Source organism: Malaya genurostris, chromosome 3 (assembly GCF_030247185.1).
Source record: "Malaya genurostris strain Urasoe2022 chromosome 3, Malgen_1.1, whole genome shotgun sequence".
NCBI classification, from domain to species: domain Eukaryota; kingdom Metazoa; phylum Arthropoda; class Insecta; order Diptera; family Culicidae; genus Malaya; species Malaya genurostris.
In genome coordinates this window covers 110,468,334-110,494,369 of record NC_080572.1, presented here as the reverse complement: position 1 = coordinate 110,494,369, position 26,036 = coordinate 110,468,334, and the positions used below count along the sequence as shown (strand labels likewise).

At 39.1% G+C, this 26,036-nt stretch overlaps 1 protein-coding gene across 1 annotated transcript; it reads left to right on the top strand.

Annotated features, from left to right (window-relative positions):
- Positions 1-656: 656 nt before the first annotated feature.
- LOC131439534 (protein FAM117B-like) lies at positions 657-25,510 on the top strand. The gene is made up of 5 exons (XM_058610662.1): positions 657-1,158; positions 10,632-10,976; positions 11,045-11,196; positions 11,258-11,503; positions 24,813-25,510. The coding sequence occupies exons 1-5, from the start codon at positions 939-941 to the stop codon at positions 25,014-25,016; spliced, it is 1,167 nt and encodes a 388-aa protein (XP_058466645.1). The 5' UTR covers positions 657-938; the 3' UTR covers positions 25,017-25,510.
- The last annotated feature ends 526 nt before the right edge of the window (positions 25,511-26,036 follow it).

Below are 26,036 nucleotides of genomic sequence, written 5' to 3'. Positions count from 1 at the left end.
TTGCTTATACGCCCTAAAAAATTCTGCTTTGCACATGATGCTAGTGTGCAAAGCATTCTCAGTGTAGTATTTCCACAATATCGGCTAACATCCGACAATGTTTACTTTCAGTCATGTGTGCCAGATCGAAATATATTTAATAGAAGCGAAGATTTAATGTCGTTTTCGTTTTTAAATTGCACTACACCGGTGTAGCGAAAGCTGCACTGAAACCGTTCGTTTTTTCCAATTGCACTACACCAGTGCTACACTTTTTCTGCACCGATACCACTGGTGTAGCACTCATCAAAAGTTTGGTGTAGCTCTGTGCAATGGAATCGTTTATTGTAGTCAAGGGTTACTGTTTATGTTTTCATCATTTTTGTTCGTTTATTCATGCCTCAGTGTAGCACTGCACCGGTGTAGTGCAAATGAAAAACGAAAACGCCATAAGATGTATTAAGATTTCAAGAAGTTCTATAGAATACGGAAGAACCACAAATGGCTCCTTAGGAAACTTAATTTTCTGCAATACTCAAAGGCATGAATTTCGTTTTCCAAACTGGTTTTATTCAGAAACAAATAGAACATAACAATATCTGAAATCCTTTTAAGTTGTATTTTGAAATGTTGTCTGGCAACGCTGTTGATAGATATATTTTGTCAAAACTGTCAAGTCAGATCTTTCTTCCATCTTCTTGAACACGGACGAGTCAAACGATGAACAAAGAGCTCTGTCTCCGCCAGCTCTTAACAATCGGAATCGACCGATTGTGATGTGATTAGAAAAGTGCAAGTTTAATTAATGCCATGAAAATATGATATTCTATTCTTATTTTTCTGGCTAGAGTAAGTGTGTCATGCAGACGGTTTATATGAATGAATAGTGGACGAAGAAGATTCGAATAAAGTTTGCAAAAGTGGTTAGCAAATCTCTAAAAGACCGGAAGAGTGGCAAAATGTCCAGCCGTGTACGCAAGCAGAATGAGCCGATGAAGGCTTTCGTTCCGGTGAGTTCGCTGTTGGTTCGTGGCACCGGATCACTTCACTGTTCCGCATCCGGTGGCGGAGGAATACCCTCGAAATCGCTTTCCGCTACTTTGTCGCCTCCCATCAGGCACATTTCGCCGGAACATGCCGTCTCCGGAAATCGAAGTCCAGGAGCTCTTACGTATAAAGGTAAGTAATTATATGGTTTTGGAACAGACGCATAGATCAGTTTCCTATGATTTGTAATGTATTGTGAGATGTTCAACTAAATAGTTCACCTCGATTAAAATCAGAACATTACTGCTGACCTATGTTGGCAAAGTAATGTTTATTTGGTGTACCTTAAAAATTTTATCACTAAATTTCATTACTTTAGTCTGAAATACTGAAAAACCACAAATTCAGTTGAGGAAAATGTTAAAATATGTGTATTTGTTTAATTAATCGAGTTCCGATCGTTTATTGTCACATCCAACCCCGCCTTAATGCAATGTTTGCATCAAATGGATTCAAACACCACATGCGTACGCCAAGAATCGGCTAGGAAATCTGTTGAAATAAGCCATCGAAAGCTATGCATTTTTCACATCTTTCCACCAATTTACGAATACTGCGTTGAAAGAAATGTGCAACTCTTTAAACGATCCAGTCGTGAAGCCATTTTCACATCTTCATAGCTCGTTCGCTACTCCGCAAGTACGTGAAACATCGATGAAAATAAACGATAGTCGCAAGGGGTCAAATCCGGGGAGTATTGCGTATGTGACACTGTTTTTTCTGTTTTTTACTGTATGTTAGAGGCGTTGTCTTGTTGAAAAATGATTTTCTCATATCATGCAAAGCAATCTTCTTTGAAGTAATTTTTCGTTTTTCGGGCATTGCTGGATTCAATTGAATTATTTACTTTCGTTAAACGATCTTTGCGATCCCTCCAAATTCACAGCATCGTTTTCTTCCAGATGAGATTAGGTTTTCCAGTTAATGTCGTCAACCCAAGATTTTAACAGATGCGAAGAGCGAACGGCGATTATTTTCAATTCCACCTAGCATATTTCAAAAGTTGAACTGTCTTTGAACACATTTTTTTAGCCCTTAGAAGGGCTGAATTGAAGTTGTTCTTCGTCGTTCAATTTTTAGGTGTATTTTGGTCAATGTAAACGACCAGCAACTGATTGCTGATGTAATTGCCCTTGTTTGAAGCGAAATTCACACTGCGAACTGTGCATAAAATGAATCTAGCCATAATTTTTTCCTGTTCCAGATCTAAAAACCTCTAAAAACGAACCGATTCATTTCGATGCTTCACAATATTGATGTCATTTCCCTCGAGTGTAATACGCAGGAACAGTTAAATATTCCTCCTTCATTTGAAACTGAAATCTTGAATCTGGAACTGGATTCTGAACCTAAAACTGTGTGCAGGAACTAAAAAAAAATTATTTGATACGACAGAAAATGTGATCATAAATTGTTGATCGGATATATGGCAAGTAGCAAAAAATTTGATACGTTAGATACAACAAGAGATATTCACGATCAAAAACTTATCACTCTCCCAGAGAGAAAATTTTTAAAAAGCGCCCCATAGTAAAGTAAGAGGCATTTACGTCAAAATTAAACCATTTTGAATTGGATTTAACTTTCAGTTGCAATCCAACTAAAATCCCTACAACAACTAAAATCCCTACAAGCATCCGCAAAATATCTAATAAAATAACTTGAAAAAAATGCCTGGTTCCTATTGTGATGAAGTACCTAGTGCAAACAAAAAGAATGGTAGATGTTCGTTAGCGTGAAGTAGCAGAACATAACTTTGTAAGTTATAGATTTCATCTCAATTCGAATGTTGCCAAAAATGTTTCATACGTAGAGACCTTAGAATGTACAATCGGGTGCCTTAGGTCACAGAATTTGTGAGCAAATACTACCCTAATCTTTTTTTTTCTTCATTATTCAGAGTCTTATCAATTGAAACAATTATAAATTCAACTATGATAGTTGATGGTAGTGGAGGGTGCTTGGGTCCAATTGTCACTAAATTTTCAAGTTCAATTTCTATGTATAAATTTCAAAAGAATCTGTTTAAGAAATTTTCATAATGAAGGTATACTAAATGTGTCAGAGTGCGAAATGTTTAAATAACTTTCATTATAAAAAAATGTCGTTTGAAAATGACTTTTTTTTTTTAAATGTATTTAAAGGTTGCCGACTCTCCCCTAAACAACATTAAAATATGTACAGGGTGATTTTTTAAGAGCTTGAGAACTTTTTTAAACAATAAAACGCATAAAATTTGCAAAATCTCATCGGTTCTTTATTTTAAACGTTAGATTGGTACATGACATTTACTTTTTGAAGATAATTTCATTTAAATGTTGACCGCGGCTGCGTCTTAGGTGGTCAATTCGGAAAGTCCAATTTTGGGCAACTTTTTCGAGCATTTCGGCCGGAATAGCCCGAATTTCTTCGGAAATGTTGTCTTCCAAAGCTGGAATAGTTACTGGCTTATTTCTGTAGACTTTAGACTTGACGTAGCCCCACAAAAAATAGTCTAAAGGCGTCAAATCGCATGATCTTGGTGGCCAACTTACCGGTCCATTTCTTGAGATGAATTGTTCTCCGAAGTTTTCCCTCAAAATGGCCATAGAATCGCGAGCTGTGTGGCATGTAGCGCCATCTTGTTGAAACCACATGTCAACCAAGTTCAGTTCTTCCATTTTTGGCAACAAAAAGTTTGTTAGCATCGAACGATAGCGATCGCCATTCACTGTAACGTTGCGTCCAACAGCATCTTTGAAAAAATACGGTCCAATGATTCCACCAGCGTACAAACCACACCAAACAGTGCATTTTTCGGGATGCATGGGCAGTTCTTGAACGGCTTCTGGTTGCTCTTCACTCCAAATGCGGCAATTTTGCTTATTTACGTAGCCATTCAACCAGAAATGAGCCTCATCGCTGAACAAAATTTGTCGATAAAAAAGCGGATTTTCTGCCAACTTTTCTAGGCCCATTCACTGATTTGCAAGCGTTGCTCGTTAGTAAGTCTATTCATGATGAAATGTCAGAGCATACTGAGCAAATAATAATGCATGAAAATCATAACCTCAAAAAATCTGAGCAAATACTAATGCATGAAAATCCTAACCTCAAAAAAATCACCTTTTATTACAATAGAATTGTTTCAATTCGGAATGAATATTACGGATATCGATGATATTTAATCCATTTGTTTTATTTGTCAATATGTCAAAGATTGAGCTATTGTGAAGCACTGAATTTTTCCTTCGCGCGGTTTCCAATCCTGTGTTGTGTGTTCTACCTCATGCAAACTATCAACATATCAAGTTCTTTCCGTGTAAATTTTCCAAATATTTTTTCTTTAATGTAAATGGTGGAAATTGCGGTTTGTGATCCTTTCCAATCTCTGCTTGATAGTAATGAGAACGCTTCTACTCCTAGAAAATCAGAGTCAGTAATTTTTGTTGTTGATTAACATACAATGTAATATGGATAAAACGGTACTGTTTAGTTTTTAGGATCATGAGCCGTGTCAAAATGATTTAAAATAAAACAAATGTGTAACATAATATTAAAAGGATTTTAATCTGTTAAATATATTTCTCTAAGAATTTGTAATGAATTTAAAGTTATGTTTTAGTTACAATTCCTGCATCAATTAGAACCAAACATCTCGTCAATTCTTGGCTTTATCCTAGAAAACCTGTTTTAATCCACATAGTTATGTATCCTCGCGTAACTCAAATTGTAATATGTAATATAATTTCATTCTTTTACTATACTCCCCATAATCTCCTTGATCTTTAACATTTTGTTCGTAATTGACTATAATTTTGGAGTTCTAACAATTCGAATAGATCCGCCTGTTCCAAGGATGGCTTTTATCGTATCAAAGAACGTTCAATCTTCACTCTTCACACGATTCAATCAGTGCCATCAAAAAGAAATGGAAAACATCGCAACAACGAACACCCGGCATGGCTCATTTAACATAGAATAGACACCAGTGCGAGAGTGAATTTCTCTCGATGACATTTCTGAGAATCAAAGGTTAGCACGCTTCTGTGGAGATCCTCTCTGAAGCAACAAACGGTCGCTTATTCTCGTTTCGCGATCCGATTCTATACAGGCAGTTGATAATTGCGATAGAATCATTTCACTATTGCCGCTTATTCTAACTATGTGCATATAACCTTTGTATAAGTTGTGTCTATGAAAATGTATGTGAATGCTCCACACAAGGGTTTTGAAATATTGCAACCTAGTATGAGAAACATCAAGATGAACCATCGATTCGATTTTCTGCGATAATTGTTAACTTGCGATCCTCTCTTGGGAAATTCCACACAGCAACGATCATTATCAGACTGTATATTTTTTCATGGGCCGTGAAATACTCAGAGTATGAAGTGGAGCGAAGAAATGTAGAAAAATTCTCTCGCGGTTCATGTATTGAGAGACTCGAGTTCTTATAGCATCTTCTACCGGATTGAAAATGTTGTATACAATATAGATAGCAATATAGCAGCTTCTGTCAAATTTTCGGCAATCACCAACACTGGCCTGTTCCATATACATTTGAACAGGTAAGCACAAGTTAGGACAGGACCAGACAACTGGCTTCTTTTTCCAGAAAAATATTTCTCTTCTTATTCCGGTTGCTCCCTGCTGTAAATAATAAATGCCTCGCTATCACTGTTGCCAGTAGAGATAATTATTCATTCTGAAAACTTTCTCCCCTTATAACATGCAATTATTTATCATTTGAAAACACTTAGACAAATGTTATATCGGTCAAAAATATAGCTCTGGATTTATTTTGATCAGATGTTTGTTTTGAAGAAAACGTTTAGTTGAAACAGCTAAATAAAATTTTTCTAAAACACTCAATTTTGGGTAATTAATTTTTGCAGCTTTATTAACTAAAGTATTCAACATATTCTATTTGAGAAAAATAATAACATACAGAAGTATCCAAAGATTCGGTGCTATTCTCAACCAACATAATCAATATTCTCGTCCATATCACACTTCGTGATTTCAGGCTTTCTCTTTGTATCATTCAGTGATTGTTAAATGTACTCGTATACTTTCCGCATTGACAGGACTTAAAACAAATTGAACTTAAATCCTATTGAAATTAATAATTTTGAAAAGATGACCCGAAAAATAAAATATCCAATATCAAGCTACATTGTTACCGACGATACTGACAACACTTTTTCTACCACCCTGCAGTAATATTGATTTCAACAACTTGTACTTGCTTATGTCAATTTCAACCAATCACGAGCTGGTCCGAAATTGGTCCTAAAAGTGGATCAACAATTGTCAGGTCCTGTCCTAGAGCACAAGTAGGGATGGAAAATATGTCTGGAGGAGGTTGGCAGGAATGCGCAAAGTGCGCATAATATTGTCTCATGTTTCTCCCTTTTTACCTTTCTCGTATAGAAAGGTCACTGTGAAAACCGACTTTTGAACCGAGATCCGAGTGTCATATACCGTTCGGCCTATGAATCACCTAGAGAGTAGCGTTTAAAATCACGCTTATTCTGAGCTTACTCTATAAGTAAAGCGTTCTCTGCAACCCATAGGGCGACCACCTACACAGGCCGCACGTATATTTTTAAAACATTAGTTTGACTAGTGACAATCCAAAAAATATTATGTAATTCAATTACAATTCGAAGTAAAAAGAAAAAGTGCGCTAGCATTCCATAGTTGGGCAAGATTCTACAGATGAGAAAAATATTCTACCGCTGGATACTGCACATACTTATTTAGGCCTAAAAATACGAACGCAAGCGCACTTCGAATACATGTTTGGCTGGATCCATTACTATACGCCAGAACAGTGATTTTCCGATAATGGAGTCGAGTTCTTCAAAGTGGCACGCACGCCTCAAAGGAGACTCAATGGGTCGGAAAGATCATGATGTTTTTTTTTTGAAATTGTCATAGTATACTTTTGGAGGACCACCTCAAAACAGAAATGCAAGTATTAGGGTGCATAGATATTTGCACGGTCATCAACTAATATGACCCTCAATTTTAGAAGATGTGTTTAGTTCTCCACTAATCGGAGTAAAGAAGCTATCGCGGACCAAAATCTATCATCGCTATCATTGTTAATTGTTGTGCTCTATAAATGTACATTAAGAAGGTCTTAGACATGTGCGACAGAAATTGCATGACAGTAAACGTTAAGAAATGGAATTTTTGGCCTCTACTTCCAGAACCGAAACCGACTTATTGAATTCGAGATTTAAATTAAATGTAGCGTTTTCTTCATACTTTTAAGAAAAAATACGTATAATATTATTCGTCACGGTTTCGAAGAAATTCTCGAATTTTTCCTGCAACACGGCTCATTAGGCGGCGCACACCTTCTTTTAGCTATCTTATTTTACCAGGTCGTCTCTGATCATCTGATTGATGTCTTTGACAACCTTTCCCTTTTCCTTGAGTCTCCTCTTCACGATTGCCCAGTATTTCTCAATAGGGCGTAACTGGGGGCAGATGGGTGGGTTAAGGTTTTTCGGAACAAACTGGACCCCTTTCTCTGCATACTATTCTTGAACGACTTTGCTGTAATGACAGCTTGCCAAATCTGGCCAAAACATTACGGGATGGTCGTGGGATTGAATGAACGGCAAAATTCGTTTTTGGAGACACTCTTTTTGGTTTAGTTCCGATGTTATTGTCTTATTTGTAACGAAAACTTTCGTTTTTTGCCACAGCTGCAAATGCCCTGCCAAATCATAAATTTTCTTGCAAATTCGTCGGCAAAAACAAATTTAAATTGGGCTGGAACATCTCCCGAGCCGTTGCCAAGTAAAATTTTTGACCTGGCATTTGCCCGAAGTCAGCCTTGACACAGGTTTCATCGTCCATCAGAAGACACCCGTCGAACTTGGTCAGTACCTGGTCGTATAGTTTCCGAGCACGAATTTTGCCCACACTATTCTGTTTTGTGGTCCGATTTGGCTGTTTGCTAGCTCGATACGACTTGATTCCTTCCCGGAGTCGAGTTCTCCTCACGGTACTATGGGCAGCATCGAATTTTCTGGTCAAATCACGATCCGACAGATTAGAACTCCTCTCAAGCGTCTTCAAAATTTTACCACGCAGTTTCTGGTCGACAGTTCCACTCCGACGATCGGCTTGAGGCTTTCGAATAGTCGTCAATGGTTCCTTATACCGTTTGATAACGCGCCATACGGTATTTCTGGGAAATTTCAGCTGTTTAGCTAGCCTAGATGCAGACCACAACGGATTTTCCAAATAACTGTGCACAATTTTTTCCCCTCTTTCGGCTTCCATGTTGATTGTTTACAAAGTACAGTCGATTTGCGGAATGTCAAAAGTCGTACGTGAAGCTGACAAAATTCCCGACACGCGGGCGCCAAATCCGTCCACCAGGAGCGCCACAATATGAGCAAAAGTTTATTCCAATTCTAAATGAAGCAAGCTTCATGATTTCGAGTATATGGCCGCTACGACTATTTTTCACAAAGGTCATTCTGGCGGTCCAATTTTCGATCACGATTACACACGATTCACACGTTGAACATTGGTTTCCAAAGCATCATTTATTCGCATAAACCAATGACATCACGTATTCCAACAAAAAAAAAACATCGAGTGGCGTCAAATCACACGAACGCGGAGACCAATTCACCGGTCTATTTCTCGAAATAATTTTGTCGTTGAAATGTTCTCTCAATAAGTCGATTATTTCGACCACTGTATGACAATTGGCATCATCCTGTTGAAACCACATTTCGACTAAATCCATATCTTGAAGATTTGACAAAAAAAACTCATTAATCATGGTTCTGTATCGATTTCCATTCACGGTAACGCGTCGTCTTTCCTCATTTTTAAAGAAATAAGGACCGATGATTCCACCAGTCCATAGACCGCACCGTCACTTTACACTGCCAAAACAACTTTCTGGCAATAGAGTAATCCCTATTGAAAGAACAAACCTCCTTAAAAAGCACCCGTTATTTCAAATGTCTGATTTAAGTTGAATTTTTTTTTCAATTCAATGAGGTGATAGAAAGAAGTCTCAGGATTACAGAATATTCAAACCGGAGATATCATGTCTACTATGGAGCATTTATTTTCAGCAGGATCAAGTTCGAGACGTCGAATGAACCATTATTAATAAAAAATGTTCAAATTATTGTTCAAAACCTGTAGAAAAAATTGAAAGAAAAAACTCCAATAAAAATATTTTCCTTTCATTTACACCGTTTTGAAAACTTCGATATTTCGGACCACCTCGGGTAGAATACCCACTTGAAACGAAGATGCAGTTGAAAATTCTGAAACGGAACTTGCTGCTTATGACAAAGTCATAATTACACAACTAGGTGGAATTCGCCTATCAAATTTATGTAATTAAATCTCTTTCTATCAAGAGTATTATCTAATTTACAGTACTGTGTACCTGTTAATGTTGATCACATAAAACGTCGAATGATTTTTGGCTTCATTTAATTTTCAAAATGCTAGTGATTCTCAACCAATCATCCCGCCGCATACCAGGAGCTTCAGCATGCACTCCGCAAAAGAGTTATTTATCAATGAACGTATTTCTGTCCCGTGCATAGAGAGTATGTATCGGTGTGTACGCGTACGCTTCCAATGGTGAGTGCATTTTAGCAAGAGGATGGCTGCCGGGAAAATATGTGCGCACTCGACAGTCGTCTGTGGGCATGCTACCTCCAGTTTTTTTTAACTGGATAGGAAAATCATGTCTACTCGTGGCGTTGAGCATGGAAATTACATATCAGGATCGACAGTGAATCACAACGAGCCCATCATCATCTTCAAGAGGTGCAAACAAAAGGTTTACAGGGCCTCAACTACACACATCCATTCAGCTATTCCTGTTCATAGTGTCCTTGATCTTCAAATGAATGCAATCACGACATCGACGCGCTCTTGTTCTCTATTTTTATCCATTTGTTCCATGTTCTCTGTTAGCTGGATATATAGGAAGGATTGCGCATATTCTCTTACGTGTATGTATTCTGCTCTCCTCTCATTCGACAATATCCTTGCTAGTCACAGTGTACGGCGTTGTGTGCAATTACTCTACCAAGCTAAAATATGCATCAACTCTCTTCCATTCAGACCATAGTAGAGTGCTACCGGCATGTGTTGTACAAGTCCGTATAGCCACTCACACCTTTCATCATCACTACTATGATGACATTCGAAGGACAGGCGAGAAAATCACAACGGTAATCGATTGAACAATTTTCCGCTTTCACTCAAGTGTAGTGCAGCCACAGACTCTCCGGTTCTATTCGTTTCTTTTTTTTTCACACATTCCTTTTTGATTTCGCATACAAAGTAGCAGCTTGTATGTTCTCTACTTACACCAATATTTTACAAACGGAATCCAATTCGTGTGGCAGCGTAGTACGAACTGGAATGTAAGACTGAATTTTGCGTGGAAAAAGTGTGTGTCCATTGACAGAAACCATCCAATTCAGGATAACATTAATATAAATTTGTGTTTTCTAGTTTATTACAGGCAGAGACTGAAATTTTCTAATTGAAGTAATACAACTGTGGACCGAAAATTAATCCAAGAATAATGTTCGTATTACTATTTTTTTCAGGCAAATTGCTGACACTGAATGAGGGCTCGATGCGTCGAACGGCATCCCTCGATGCGCTGTATTTGCGTCCTGCCCCAGCGTGGAATTTGGCGTCCTCTACCCTGCTCCAGCTAGATAAGGCAACGCAAACCGACGAGTCTTTTCTCGAACGCACACGGGGAAGCTCCTGGATGCCCAGCACCGGCACTGGAACCGGTCCATCAGTGGATGCTTCGCCGGTTATCACCCGTACCGAAGTTACGACACCGACTGATTTGAAAATGGAAAAAGTGATAAGACAAAGACTGCAACGCACACATCGCGGTGAACATTCGGTTAGTTCCCAGACACTAAGTCCAAATCATGGTATGTATTCGAAATAAAATCTAATTATTACGGTGTAGTATGTGACCTATTTTCTTATTGGTTAATAGCCAAGGCAAGCCCAGTTTCGATACCTCCACGTACCTGTCCACCTGTTCACATGCGACCAATGCGAAGCTCAGTAGAAGGCTTGAATCAAGAAATAGAAAAGCTGGTTCTGTACACCGGTCAACCGCACACATGTCGATCGGATCTCGAAATGGTGAAAATGAGTTTTCAAGTCATCATGCTCATTATTTCACTATCGCACTTTTTTTCTTCAGTATTCCCGTGGCACTCCGGAAGGACATCGCGCTCCTTTGGCTGAGCTGTTTCATGCCGCAGGCGGTGGATCGGCAGCACTTACTAGTGATACTCGCTCGGTGAATACTCAAACTCCTTTGGGTGACACTTTGTCATCGGATGATGGTAGCCAGAGTACTTCACCAGACGAGGGTGCAGCCGTAACGAGTGCATCGCCGAGAATCAACCGATTCCTGGCTCGAGAACCACCGGATGGTTGTGAAAAGGTTAGTGAAAATGCATTCAAAAGATTCAACGATCGAACAGCATTCAATAGCTAGAAACAAATATTGAAGATCTTGACTCAATGATCACACAAGCGGTCCGGGTTGACGGGGGCGCTGGTTTTACAACTCAGTTGTATATTCCAGTCCCGTATAAGCGAATAATCCGCTCCGAAGTCTGTTGAAACAGAAGGTTAAAGGTCTACTCAGACCTGTCCAAACGTTCCAATGTGTGTATTTACACTTATCCAGCACTGTTTCGTATCGGTACTGACCCGGACAAATGTGAATACACGCAAAGGAACGCGTGAAAGAATATTGGTCTGCGTGCCCGGAAATGTGTTGGCACGTGCCCCGGGCCCACGGTTTTAGGGGACCCTTGACGGGACTCAACGGAAAAAAAGGTCATTCAGTTAGATAGGGGCACCCAAATAAATTTTGCCATCGGGCCCATTAATACGTGAAAGCTACACTGGCCGGCACAGAATTGGACCGGAAAGATTTGAACAGACCTTACATTCTACAAAACGAATGTAATGTCAAGTCTTTGTCTCAATTACTTTGCCTTTCTCAGGCTTAAAAGACTATACCATCACTGTGAAAATCGACTTTTATTACGTACAACTACCATTCGAATCAGTTCGTCGAGATGGCCAAATGTCGGTGTGTGTATGAAATGCCAAGCTCGATTCTAACGAATCTAAATTCAAATGAAAGTTCTTGTGGTCCCATACGAAGTTCCTGAATTCTATCTGGACCCGACTTCCAGTTCCGGACTTACAGGATATAAGGGTAATAAAAATGAGAATATGTGCACTCACTTTTCTCGGAGATGGCTGAAAGATTTTCACTTACTTAGTTTCAAATGGAAGGGGTTATGATTCCATAGAAATTTCTATTTATATTCGACTTCTGGTTCCGGAATTACAGAGTGAAAATAACTTAAAATTCAGTTTCAAGAGTGTTTTGTGACATCAGATTCCTCAAAACTGGTTGGCAAAATTTTCTAATTTGCAGATTTTGTTAGTTGATGGCCAAACAAATCCATTTTGGTCATATCGGTTCTCGATTTCCTGTTCCGAAAGTATCTGAAATAGATTCAAGAATCAAACGAAAGATCCTAATGATGATCCCGTTTAATTCAGAGCCGGCTTCCGAGTTCGGAATTACAAGGTTGAAAAATATTAAATATTTTCAATTTCCAATCGAGTGAGGATGCAAAAAATTCAAAATTCTTTAAAAGAAGTACCAGATGTAGTGGTCAAAACCTCCAACACAAACATGCTGTTTCAAACCGGGATATTTCAGATTCAAACAAAATATGATTGCTTTAAACTGGAATATGGTTGTTCCAAAGAAATGTTGGCTGTTTCGAAACAAATCATTGGTTGAATCTAACCAATCAACAACAAAGTTCGTTACAATTATCCAAGAATTTTTTTACAATTTTTTGTTCCGCGTGTGATTCTATATGTTGCAATTAATATTTCTTCGTATCTGACTTCCGAAATTATAGGGTGAAGTGTATTTTAAGTTTCAATTTTTCTAATAGCCAAAAAACTTTTGTTTTTATTTAAGAGTCAATGAAGAGTGTTTTGAAGATTCCAGCAACAATATTTATGAAAATATGAAGGATATGAAAAGGCATCATTACAACTCTAGGTTTCAAAGATTCAAACAGTTTTAGTTTTAGTATTGATTTTACAGTCATAATGCAGCAATACCAGGTATACTGCCGCCAAGTATATTATATATCAATATGGGTCACTCTTGAGATTTACCCTACGTTTTGGATGACGAGCTACAGGGCGCGTACCCGTGCTTGGTAGATTGGGTTGGGAGTCAATTTATACTTCGTCTAGACAAAGTCGGACCACACCGAGATCGATCGCTTGCTTATAAATGTAAAAAATGAAATGATGTAAAAAATGAAAATTTATTATATGAATCGATCACGGAGTAGACCGGACTAATACTGCTTGAAATTGACAATAGGTCATTAGGTGGTTTCGAGCATTCTTATGCCAGTGGGGATAAATAATTATTTATCATATTCGCCCTGAACTGGTGAATTTAATTAAAGAAAACCCTTCTTAATTTCCCTAACCTAGTGGTGTGATAATGCCTTTCTCTTCTTTCATAACAGTCTCATGAAAATATGTTTCATACATTTATTAAATAATTTTAGACGCCAATTGATTCAGATTGATTCGAGTAGTTCACAAAAGCATGCTTCAGTGTTTATGTCACACAGTCAGCATCATTTTTCCAAACTAGTGCTTGACATTTGCGTTGCCTATTTGTATGAGAACAGTGATGCTAATCTAAAAAACCTGTTTTAATCCACCTAGTGGTATGATAATGCCTTTCTCTTCTTTCATAACAGTCTCATGAAAATATGTTTCATACTTTTATTAAATAATTTTAGATGCTAATTTTGTCACCAATTGATTCAGCCTGATTCGAGTAATTCACAAAATCATGCTTCAGTGTTTATGTCACACAGTCAGCATCATTTTTCCAAACTAGTGCTTGACATTTGCGTTGTCTATTTGTAATCAGTGATGCTAATCTAAAAAAGCCTTCTTAGTCTACTTAGTGGAATTTTCATATATCTTGAAAAGTCACCATAGGGGGGAGTACATGAAATTTTCGAAATCGAAAAAAAATTTTTGATGCCAAAAGGCTTAGAATTGCATGAAACGTCGAGATTTAGTGTCATCTCGAAAAAAAATTTTTTTGAATAAGTCGACTTTTTGGGACTATGAAAATGAGTCCCAGAAAGCTGATTTTTTCAAAAAAAATTTTTTTTGAGGGGACGCTAAATTTCGATGTTTCATGCAGTTTTAAGAGTTTCGGCATCAAAAAAAATTTTCGATTTTGGAAATTTCATGTACTCCCCCCTATGGTGCTTTTTCAAGATCGAAAATTGTCAAACCTTTGCCCGGTGGCTTTGCACCCCTTAAGCATGTCCGATTTAGGTCAAATTTTGCATGAAGGCTTTTTTCGAGGTGCTTAAACTTTTAAGCACTAGAACTTAACGAAAATAGAGTTGATCCCAAAATTTTGGCACCCTTATATATATAAAAGCGGTAAAAATCAACGTGTTTTGTCGGTTACGTCACTTATACCATCATATATCTGGAACCAAAAGTCACAAACATTTGATCTTCGAACTTAATCAACGGCCCGACAGTAGCTTTCAAACGAGCCCAAGTTTGTGAAAATCGGATCAGCCATCTCTGAGAAAATTGAGCGCGTTCAAATACAACGCTTTTTGTCGGTTACGTCACTTATACAATCATATCTCCGGAACTAAAAGTCACAGCCATTTTATCTTCGAACTTGATCAATGGCCCGACAGTAGCTTTCAAACGAGCCCAAGTTTGTTAAAATCGGTTCAGCCATCTCTGAGAAAATTGAGCGCGTTCAAATATCTTCTAAAAGTGCACACACACACACACACACACACACACACACACACACACACACACACACACACACACACACACACACACACACACACACACACACACACACACACACACACATACACACAGACATTTTCCGATCTCGTCGAACTGAGTCGAATGGTATATAACACTATGGGTCTCCGAGGCTCCGTTCGAAAGTCGGTTTTTCCAGCAATTCTAATACCTTTCTATAGAGAAAGGCAAAACCCTTCTTAGTCCACTTAGTGGAATTTTCATATATCTTTGAAAATCACCATAGGGGGGAGTACATGAAATTTTCGAAATCGAAAAAAAATTTTCGATTTTGGAAATTTCATGTACTCCCCCCTATGGTGCTTTTTCAAGATCGATAATTGTCAAACCTTTACCACCGGGCAGCACCCCTTAAGCATGTCCAATTTAGGTCAAATTTTGCATGAAGGCTTTTTTCGAGGTGCTTAAACTTTTGAGCACTAGAACTTTACGAAAATAGAGTTGATCCCAAAATTTTGGCACCCTTATATATATACAAGAGCGGTAAAAATCAACGTGTTTTGTCGGTTACGTCACTTATACCATCATATATCTGGAACCAAAAGTCACAACCATTTGATCTTCGAACTTGATCAACGGCCCGACAGTAGCTTTCAAACGAGCCCAAGTTTGTTAAAATCGGATCAGCCATCTCTGAGAAAATTGAGCGCGTTCAAATACAACGCTTTTTGTCGGTTACGTCACTTATACAATCATATCCCCGGAACCAAAAGTCACAGCCATTTGATCTTCGAACTTGATCAATGGCCCGCCAGTAGCTTTCAAACGAGTCCAAGTTTGTTCAAATCGGTTCAGCCATCTCTGAGAAAATTGAGCGCGTTCAAATACAACGCTTTTTGTCGGTTACGTCACTTATACAATCATATCTCCGGAACCAAAAGTCACAGCCATTTTATCTTCGAACTTGATCAATGCCCCGATAGTAGCTTTCAAACTAGCCCAAGTTTGTTAAAATCGGTTCAGCCATCTCTGAGAAAATTGAGCGCGTTCAAATACAACGCTTTTTGTCGGTTACGTCACTTATACAATCATATCTCCGGAACCAAAAGTCACAGCCATTTGATCTTCGAACTTGATCAATGGTCCGATAGTAGCTTTCAAACGAGCCTAAGTTTGTTAAAGTCGGTTCAGCCATCTCTGAGAAAATTGAGCGCGTTCAAATACAACGCTTTTTGTCGGTTACGTCACTTATACAATCATATCTCCGGAACCAAAAGTCACAGCCATTTGATCTTCGAACTTGATCAATGGCCCGACAGTAGCCCAAGTTTGTTAAAATCGGTTCTGCCATCTCTGAGAAAATTGAGCGCGTTCAAATATCTTCTAAAAGTGCACACACACATACACACAGACATTTTCCGATCTCGTCGAACTGAGTCGAATGGTATATAACACTATGGGTCTCCGAGGCTCCGTTCGAAAGTCGGTTTTTCCAGCAATTCTAATACCTTTCTATAGAGAAAGGCAAAAAGAGGACTAGTATTATCAGGAATAAGAGTAAATTGACATCTTATGAACCGTTAAGGAACTTTCAAACCTTTCCGACCCGGTTTGGTATCGGTACTAATGTTTACAAATCGCAATGACGGCGAAACTGATTGATCAGGTGTGGATACACTCTCAAATCAGGAAAGGTTTGAATGTACCTAAATTTCTCCAACTTTGACACAGATGTCACCTTCAAACTGAAAGTGTGAGATGTGTGTTTTTGAAAAAGAACGGTTCACGTGGACCTTTTCATACAATCACACCTAGTATTTCTTTACGAAATACACGTAGTTCTTGTTCCCTGGATACGTGCTCAACACTAGAGAGCCCAACACTTAATAGAGACCTAAATTGCTCAAAGGAAGTCAAAATGATTGGATTCTCTTAAAAAAATGTGACAAAGCAACTAAAAGCTAGTGCAGTGTGCCTTAGTGCATATATCGTTAAATAAAGAATAAAAAAGGTCACATTATTTAAATTTGTGTATAAATTGTGACTTTACTGGGCAATCTAGTGTTAAATGCGCATCCTTACATTATATAATTCAACAAGCTCACTAACACTTGATTTTATTTTATTTTCTTGACGAGAAACGAGACTGTTGAAATAGAAAATTATCATCGAAGATTTAAGACCAAAGATGTGTGAGGAAGAAAACCCCTGTAATGCCCCAGAGGAAAATGAATAAAAATAGGTATTTCATGTAAGTTACAATATGGTAAAAGAAAAAGGTAAATGCACTACTATTTTTAACTATCACTTTTACTGGTTATCATTTAGGTCCGTTGAAGGTATAGGTACAATTCATTTATGATATGTACATTTCAAATTTTCTCATAAAGATTAATTTCTTTAAAAAGTTTTAGAACTGTGTTTGCTCTATCCTGGTCATCCGCTAGAGCTTCGCGCATGTTTGCTGGTAGTCCTAGTTCCGTTCGCTTTTCTGTGAGGGCTGCGCAGTTGACAATATGTGTTTTACTGTTAAAATGTCATTGCACAGTTGACATCGGGGTGCTTCGATTCTGTCCAGTAGGTGGCTATGTGAGAACCGTGTTTGTCCTTTGCGCAATCTTGACAATTTGACGCTTTCTTGTCTGTTTCCTCCTATTGCCTTGGTGAAAGGTATAATGGTGTTAGTAATTTCGCGTAGTTTGTTGTTTGTTTCCAGGCTCCAGTCGTGCTGCCATCTCCAGCGTATCCGATTTTTTATGACCGTTTTGAATTCTTTTACGTCGATTGATTTATTGTCCATGTTTGGAGATTTCAGTGCTTGTTTCGCTTCTCGATCTGCCATTTCGTTTCCGGTGATACCAATATGACTTGGTACCCAGCATACGATCACTTCTGTGCCTTTTTTCCTAGCTTGAGCATACAGTGCTTAACCCTGTTAATTTTCCACTTTTCAAGCGCTGAGAGTACACTCATCGAATCTGTGCGTTTGAGGTAAGCTCCTATTCTTGGGCTGTTCACCACCCAAGATAGTGCGTCCATGACCGCCAGACTCTCAGCTGTATATATGCTACAATTATTGTTTATCCTTTTCCGAATTATTAGATCTGCTGATGCTACACTGTAACCACATCGGTCTTCGTCTTTGCATCCATCTGTAGAAATGCATTGGTGTATGGGGTACTTGGTTCTTTTTGATCTTTTCTGTGAACGTAGTTCTGGCAGATTGGCTGTTTGCTGCGTAATTGAAAGAAGGCTATTGTCCGTCGGTATCTTCGACCTAGTCCAGGGTGGAGTACTTGGATACGTGAAAGTTTCCAGTTCCGGTAGATCTAGCTGAAGTGTGTGTAAAGTTTGCTTTCCTCTGGTTATGGTGGAGTTCACTTCTTTCGTCATGCGTGTTTCTGTTCCCCAGAGCACTCGGCTATCGTTTTCGTCGTCACTGGAGGAGAAGCTTTCTTCACTCAAAGTCGTGTTACCCTCGTTGAGATTATCAATCCTACCGTCGTCTTTAGCAGCTCGGCGCGCTGTGAACATAGCCGTTCTTTGTTCGAGGAGGGTTCGCATATTTGGTATTCCGGTTGTGTCTGGACTTGTGTGGAATGCTCCGATAATCGTCCTAAGTCCAGAGTTGTGAATTGTTTCGAGCCTCTTCAGCGACGCTTCACTCATTCCTGAGATTACTGGTGCAGCGTACAGCAGTTTTTCGAGTACTGTTGAGCGGTACAGCTTCAGTAATGTGCTTCTGTCTCCTCCCCAGTTTCTTGCTGTTACTTCTCGAAGAAACTGGATTCTTTGTTGGCAGTTGGCTCTTACTTCCTCTGCGTGTTTTCGAAATTGTAGGCATTGGTCGAAGACCACACCCCAGCATTTGTGGCTCTTTTCTCGGGGAATGAGTGTGCCGTTGAGTTTTAGTGAGTTTAGGATTTTTGGTTTGCGAGAGTGGCTGTTCTTGAAGATCACTGTAGCACTTTTTTTAGCCGATATTTTGTACCCAATTTCCGCTTCCCATTTCTCGATCGTGTCCAAGGCGGTCTGCAACTAAGATTTGACAGACTGTGCATTTTCTCTACTAGCGATTAGAATGATTATCACCAATCCTTGGCAATGTCCTGTTTCCATTACCTTTTCTTTGGAGAAAGTTCCATTTGCAAGTACTTTGAAGGTTCTGGTGCTTAACATTTTTTCCAGGAACTGTAGCATTTTTCCTCCGATTTTCCATTCACTAAGCCTCTGGAGAATTAATCTTCTCCAGGTGGTATCGTAAGCTTTGTTGACGTCCAGAAAGGCGACTTGAGCGTAGTGTTTTTTCGACATAGCATTCCTAATTTCTTCCTCCATCGTTGCTAAATGATCAGTAGTAGTTCTACCCTTTCTAAATGCGCATTGGCGTTCACTTAGCAATTTCCTGGTTTCCAGTATGTGCATAAGACGGTTGTTTATCATTCACTCGAAAACTTGACCAAGCAGCTGTTGGGTCGGTAGTTTCGAGCATCAGTTCGCTTTCCTTTATGAATGGGGATTACTGTTGATTTTGTCCACTCGCTGGCGTGTTGCTTCGGTTTTCTTTTTACGATTAAGGAAATGTGGATTATAGGAACTGTTGTTCGACGTTTCTTGGAAAGAGTTTCCTATAAGTTCAGCTATTTGTGATTCGTTGGTTACAGTTATTCCATTTAGGGTGATGGCGTTGATTCGAACGCTTTTCCTTTTTCCCTGTAAAAGGCTATATTTTCCCCACATATCCTTGATGGGTGTTTGTGCAGTGAAGCTGTTTGCCATCTCTTCCCAACTCTTTTTTTTGTTTGCGCTCGCAACAGCCTCTCTGGCAGATGCTCTTGCCGCGCGATATTCTTCACATAGTTTCTGTACGTTGCCTTCATTCGAATTCTGTAGTTCCCTTAATGCTTTTTTTCTTGCTTTAATCTTGTTCGCGACGTCTTCATTCCACTAATGGACGCACTTTTTCCCCGTGTAGCCTTTCGTTCTAGGGATGGATGCCTGTGCGGACCTCAATATTTGTTTCGTGATTTCTTCGATTTGGTCTGCAAGGTCGTCTTTTTTTTCGAAATGTATAGTGGACCGGAAGGCTTCCCAGTTTGCATCTTTGATTTTCCATTTGGGAAAGCACTTCTGTTTTGTGATTTCTCCTGGCGATGTAATGATCATCGGTATGTGGTGGCTCCCGTGGGAGTCCTCGTAGGTTGCCCAGTGCAGTGTTGCTGCTAAATCATCCGAACAGCAAGCGACATCAATGCACGATAGACTGCCGGTAGCGTGGTTCACATGTGTATGTTCTCCTGTATTTAATACTGTCAGTTCGCAATTCTCCGTGAAGTCCATTATAGTTTGTCCACGATCTGCTTTGTTATTTTTGCTAATTCGTCGAAGGAAATTTCTTCCCTGGTGGGAGGTATACGTTCATCACTGTCATGTTCAAGGGGGGACCTACCTTCGTGACTATAACTTCGAGGTGTGTATCAATTTCAATTTGTTTTGACAGCGGTGAGAACGCCGCCGGATGCTCATCTGACGTGTTGTCGGTTTCGCTGTAAGACCGTATATCCGTTAATTTTGGTGACGTTCCTCGGAGAGCACATTGTTTCCTGCAGGCAGATAACAACAGGGTCTTTCTCTTTGATTATTATATCCAGCTCGGCTCTGCTGGTTTTTAGGCCTTGTACGTTCCAGAAGATGATCGTTGGAGATACGGTGAGGTTTTTGATGGAATCGTCGATATTGTTGGCAGAACGTCCGTGGAGCCGTCGGAACACAAGTTTGGGTGTAGCGTCCTCGTTCCCGTCCATCGGATCGTTCTCTCCTTCTGAAAGGAGTGGGGAGGCTACTTTCTCTTCACTGTGCCTCAACCAGTTTGGATTGATTATCGTGTTATTGGGGTCTCGTAGAAAGTTAGCTTGTACGTTTGCATTGTGTAGTCCACTGTAGTAGTGTTGGTTTTCCATGGATGTATTGAATCGTTAGGTGCGCTTCGGTTTCCGGTACCGGTTCCGTTCCCTTCGTCGGAAGCTTCGGGTTCTCTAGTCTTTTTAGTGTTTTCGTGGTCGACCTCTTCCCTTCCTAGCAGGAGGGCGGTCCTTTGCAGTTTTGGGGTTTGTTTCGGCAGATTTCTCGTCGGCACTACTTCGTGGGTCAGTTTCGCTGTCGGTTGCATCTGTTTTTCGTTTCGTTATCGCACTAGATCTTTCTTTTTTGTTTTCTTCTGTGTAGTCGCTTCCTTCGGACATCGCCTGATCGTGCTCATCTTCAGAAATTTCAGGATACTCGATGTTTTTGCTTTTCTTCAGCTTTTCCAATTCTGTTGAAGTCTGCCAAGATGGTTCGCATCTGTTCGATTTCTTCCCGAAGGTTTTTCATCACGATGTCCTTTTCAATGTCTCTTTCTGCATTCTTCAGTTTTTGGATTTCTTCTTTCAGATCAGCTTGATCTCGTCATCCTTCCTCATGTTTTCTAATCTGTTCTGAGCACCGCAAATTGCTGCATACGAGTGTTCTCCATGTTGCTTGGAGTACTCTTTTCTAGCTTCACTGAATGATATTCCCTTTTCAGTTTCGATTTTTATTACTTTTTCCTCCTTTACGTATTGTGAACACTTTCTGCTAGTTGGAGAGTGACCACCTTTACAATTTTTACAGTATGGGGCTTCTTTGCAGGCATCATTTTCCAGTTTGTGATCTCCTGAGCAGTTTTGGCAGACTGTGACTTTCGTATGACCGTAGCTGCAACAGTTAAAACAGAGCATTGGGTTCGGTATGAATTCTCGTGTTTCTACTCGGAGTGGGCCAATCTTTTCATGTTTGGGGAATGTGGTTCCCTGGAACGTACGGACCAGCGTTTGTGTGTTTACACGGTCGTTTTCCTTTCTTCTTGTGATTCTTCGAACTTTCAAAACTCCAAGGTGCTCCAGTTCTTGCTTGATTTCTTCGGTGGGTACGTCCATAGCATCCCGGCAGCTCAGCACGCAGCGAGTTTTGAGTTCGGTGAGATTCAACTATTACGTCGGTTCCGTCAATCAGTTTATTCATACGGATCAGTTTTTTAGCTTGCTCGACACTTCTTGTTTTCAAAACGTATTTAGTTCCTCGCTCTTCGGTATGAGCTGATTCGATATTTCCTCCGCAAGTTGTTTCTATGGATTTACCGATAGTGAATGGGTTCTTCGGGAGATGTTTCTCCCCAGCAGCACGTAACTGTAATATGATTCGCTGGCCATGCATCCTCGAACGATCCATCCATTCGGGGATCGTTCTTTCGTTCTCGTTTGTTTGGCTGTTTCCGGGTGGGTTATCCGGCGGTACGTTCCTCTCAAAGGAGGTGCTTGCTGACTCTATGTTGCCAGCAAGCCCTAATAGATTTCTCGTTGAATTATTTGCTCAAAACTGCAGCTTACGTTTCCCGAGTATTTAGAGTGTGGGGTTCGTGTGCGTTCTTGCCTAGGCAAGTAACGTCTACCCTTTCACCTTATTCTTTATTGATCCACCCAAGGGTTAAAGGTACCACTGGTCAAATGCGCGGCTCCGCCGGAGCGGATGACGACTACGCTGTTTCCTGCTACTATTTCGACCAAGCGTTAGAAGGTCTAATTGAAATAGGAACGTTTTTACCTGTACTGTGAATCCTGCCCAATACGTTAAAAGGTTCTGACAGGTTCAATTTGTTTAAATATCTCTACTCCACCGATAGTGGATTCTATGACGCCTTTTGGTTTTTTGTTCACGTAAACACGCGCACCTCTTGTCGCACGCAAGTTTTACACAGACGCCTCCAACAAGAATAGAACAGTTGGACCTCTGTACGACAGAGAGATCAGTTTTGTCGGAGCTTTCAATTGCGACTAGCGATGAGCGCAAAAGCTTAGTGCATGCAATGTTGCATACAAGCCTGCAAGGCTAATCGGTTTACTGTCTCTGTTGGGGCTGCGTTCTTGTTCGTTTTGATTGTTCCGACTAGCTGTCTTGTTTACTTCAGCTGAGTGAAAGTAAAACCAAGATGTTGGTTTCTCCTTTCTACGGAGTGAACGATGCTCGCTCCAATGTCACTTAGCACTCGGTACTTTGGACTGCTGTGATTACTAACACTTTTCACCAGAACGTCCTATATGCACTCGAAATTTTGGTACCAAAAACCTTTGTGAAGCTTCAGCAAGTTTAACTGTGGCACAGATATAAACAGACTGGATTATTATTTATATTATTATTCGTCTTCTTCTTCTTCTTCTTCGTTCTTCTTATTATTATTATTATTACTATTATAATTATTATTATTATTATTATTATTATTATTATTATTATTATTATTATTATTATTATTATTATTATTATTATTATTATTATTATTATTATTATTATTATTATTATTATTATTATTATTATTATTATTATTATTATTATTATTATTATTATTATTATTATTATTATTATTATTATTATTATTATTATTATTATTATTATTATTATTATTATTATTATTATTATTATTATTCCTTTATTCTTGATAATCTATCAGCTTGACAAAGATAGAAACAATCAGAGTAGGTTAGAATGGATAGTGTTAGTAGACCAAACATATCTAAATTGATTTAGGAACTTTAAAGTAATAATCGTAAGTACCGCTTCAGGCATAAAAGACTATATAGGAAATCAGGGCCAAGACCGAAGTGGATGCAATGCGAAATTTTTCAAAGTTTCATCGACGAGGACATTTAAAACACAGAAGTGACAAACTCTCTGGCGAACTTGCAATAGAAGATATTCGTATCTTTCGTTGCAAATTGATAACCGTAAAGGAATCTGTCGCTTGGGTTACATGCTGGAGGGAACCTATCAATGATAGGCCGGTTTCCTTCCTCGTTACTAGTGTTCATTTGGGCAGCATAGCCTAGTTCGTCCGATATGGAAAGTGCGGAGCGTTGTAACCACCCCTATCGGTCAGAGTAGCGCATGAAGGGAAAAAATATGGATCACTCTTACGATTTACGAGGGATTTGTTATAAACTGATATCTGTTCTACGATGCATAGCTATTCATATTTGAAACAACTAGAATTTAGGTAAGTAGTTCGCCGGTACGTACTGTTCTACTAGTTCTACTGTTTAAATGATTATCTTTCAACAAGAACTTGAAATTTCGAATATATCTGTAAATTTTTTTAGCTGTAACTTCTTCATTTTTCAAAAGGCACGGATGGGCTAGCAATCAATTTGTAGGTTTTAAGAAGAGCTTTAAAATAAAAGTTATCAAAAAAAATCGAAAACCTGATTTTTTTTAATTTAATTTTTTTGGTTCATTTTGAAATTATTGTGAAAAAAAATCAATTTTTTTTTCAGTGTATGTATTTTTTTAGAGTGCCCTTTTGATTCCCTACAACTTCTTCCTGAACGCCAGTTTTGTACAATTAACGGTTTCCGAGTTACGATTTGAAAAAGGCAATTTTTGTGAAATGCAAAAATACATACGCCCTTTTTAAAAATCAGTCGTGAGTCGGGTTGACCTCTCCATCGGTTCAAAACTTATGGTTTGCCATACTGAAGCCATGTGCAAAGTTTCATCAAAATCGGAGAAGGTCGATTCACATTTTGTCACTTTTTCGTCTACTCGTTCCTGGAATTGCTCAGTACAGTCCTTATTATTCCACTTATCATCCATCATGTTGATTCGTCGATAATTCACTAGTTTTGTAAACAATTTCTATTCAACGTGTCTGTAAAAATTCGGGATTGCTGAAATATGGACACTCAGCTGTAGCAATTCCACATGGTCGTTTGAAGATACGTGTTGTTGTATGAACTAATTTGAAAACGAAGATAATTGTTACTTTGGTCCTAAAAAGATACTAACGAATTTTTTTGCAGGTGAATCTTAAATTGACAGAGGCCGATACCAGTACAAATACAACACATTTCAAGCCATGCGTCGCGTTCCAGTTGAGACCGTCACTCGGATCTGCATTTCAACCGTTACAACCAATAGTGACGCTTAAAACCACACCGGAAGACGATGGTTATGTCGAAGAAGGAGAGGCAACAGCCGGTCAGGTAACGAGCGTTGCAAAATGAACTGTTTTATCCCTAGCAACTGTGACTGTGTGTGCATTGCTGAAGGAACGTTGCACGCATTTTGAACCGGAAACAATGGTAGGTACAACTGAAATGTCGATTCAATATCATTTTTTAAGAATAACTTAAATCGTTAATCTGTCGAGTGCAAACAGTTAAAACCAAAAGACGCAAAGTCGATCAGTATCGAGATAATTAACGTAGGCGCTTTGTACGTTACGGAAAGTATGTAACTATGCTTTTAATAGTTTACATTATATTGTGATTATTACTAGTTTTGCATTGTAATAATCAATCACCATTCGTTTATATTTTGTTTGATTGCAAGAGCTTCAAATTTACTATAGTACTACCAGTCGATAATCGTAGAATGCGAAAGTGTGTGTGAATATTGCTTTACCTTCCCAGCAGTTTTTGACCGGTAGTCCTGGTGGACAATTTTATATCGAAGACTAAGTAACAATAAACGTGAAGACATCAATCAGGAACTGAAATGACTACATACATTTTTTGAATTTTGCAGTACAGATAGAGGAATATAGCGTTGAGAGACTTTACACAGGTAATATTTTGGGATCCGCTTTATTATCTATGTAAGTTACACGAGAAGGGAGCATTTTTTTTATTTGCCCCTCAAGGAAAGAATCGGTGTCTGCGATTAGGGGAGTACTACAAAAGGCCGAAATACGAAAGGCGGAAAAACGAAAAGCCGAAATACAAAAAGCCGAAAACACAAAAAGCCGTACGTCACAGAAAGCCGAACCTCAAAAGGCCGAAACTCAGAAGGCCGAAACTCAGAAAGCCGAAACGATTCTTTCAACGGGCAGACCGGGCAAACGGTTTGCTTGCGTGGGGCCGCCCCACGCAAGCAAACCGTTTGCCCGGTCTGCCCGTTGAAAGAATCGTTTCGGCTTTCTGAATTATGCCAGAAAATCTTCGCCTTAGCTGCCTGATTGTTCACAGTCAACAAAACTAAAATTAATTCTCAATTTTTGATAGCTGCTCATTTTCTCTAGGTGT

What these genes read in the sequence shown, in the direction of transcription:
- LOC131439534 (XM_058610662.1), top strand. Translation starts at nt 939, where the DNA reads ATGTCCAGCCGTGTACGCAAGCAGAATGAGCCGATGAAGGCTTTCGTT. An exon ending in AGGAGCTCTTACGTATAAAG is followed by an intron (nt 1,159 to 10,631) that starts GTAAGTAATTAT and finishes TATTTTTTTCAG; the next exon opens with GCAAATTGCTGACACTGAAT. An exon ending in GTCGATCGGATCTCGAAATG is followed by an intron (nt 11,197 to 11,257) that starts GTGAAAATGAGT and finishes TTTTTTCTTCAG; the next exon opens with TATTCCCGTGGCACTCCGGA.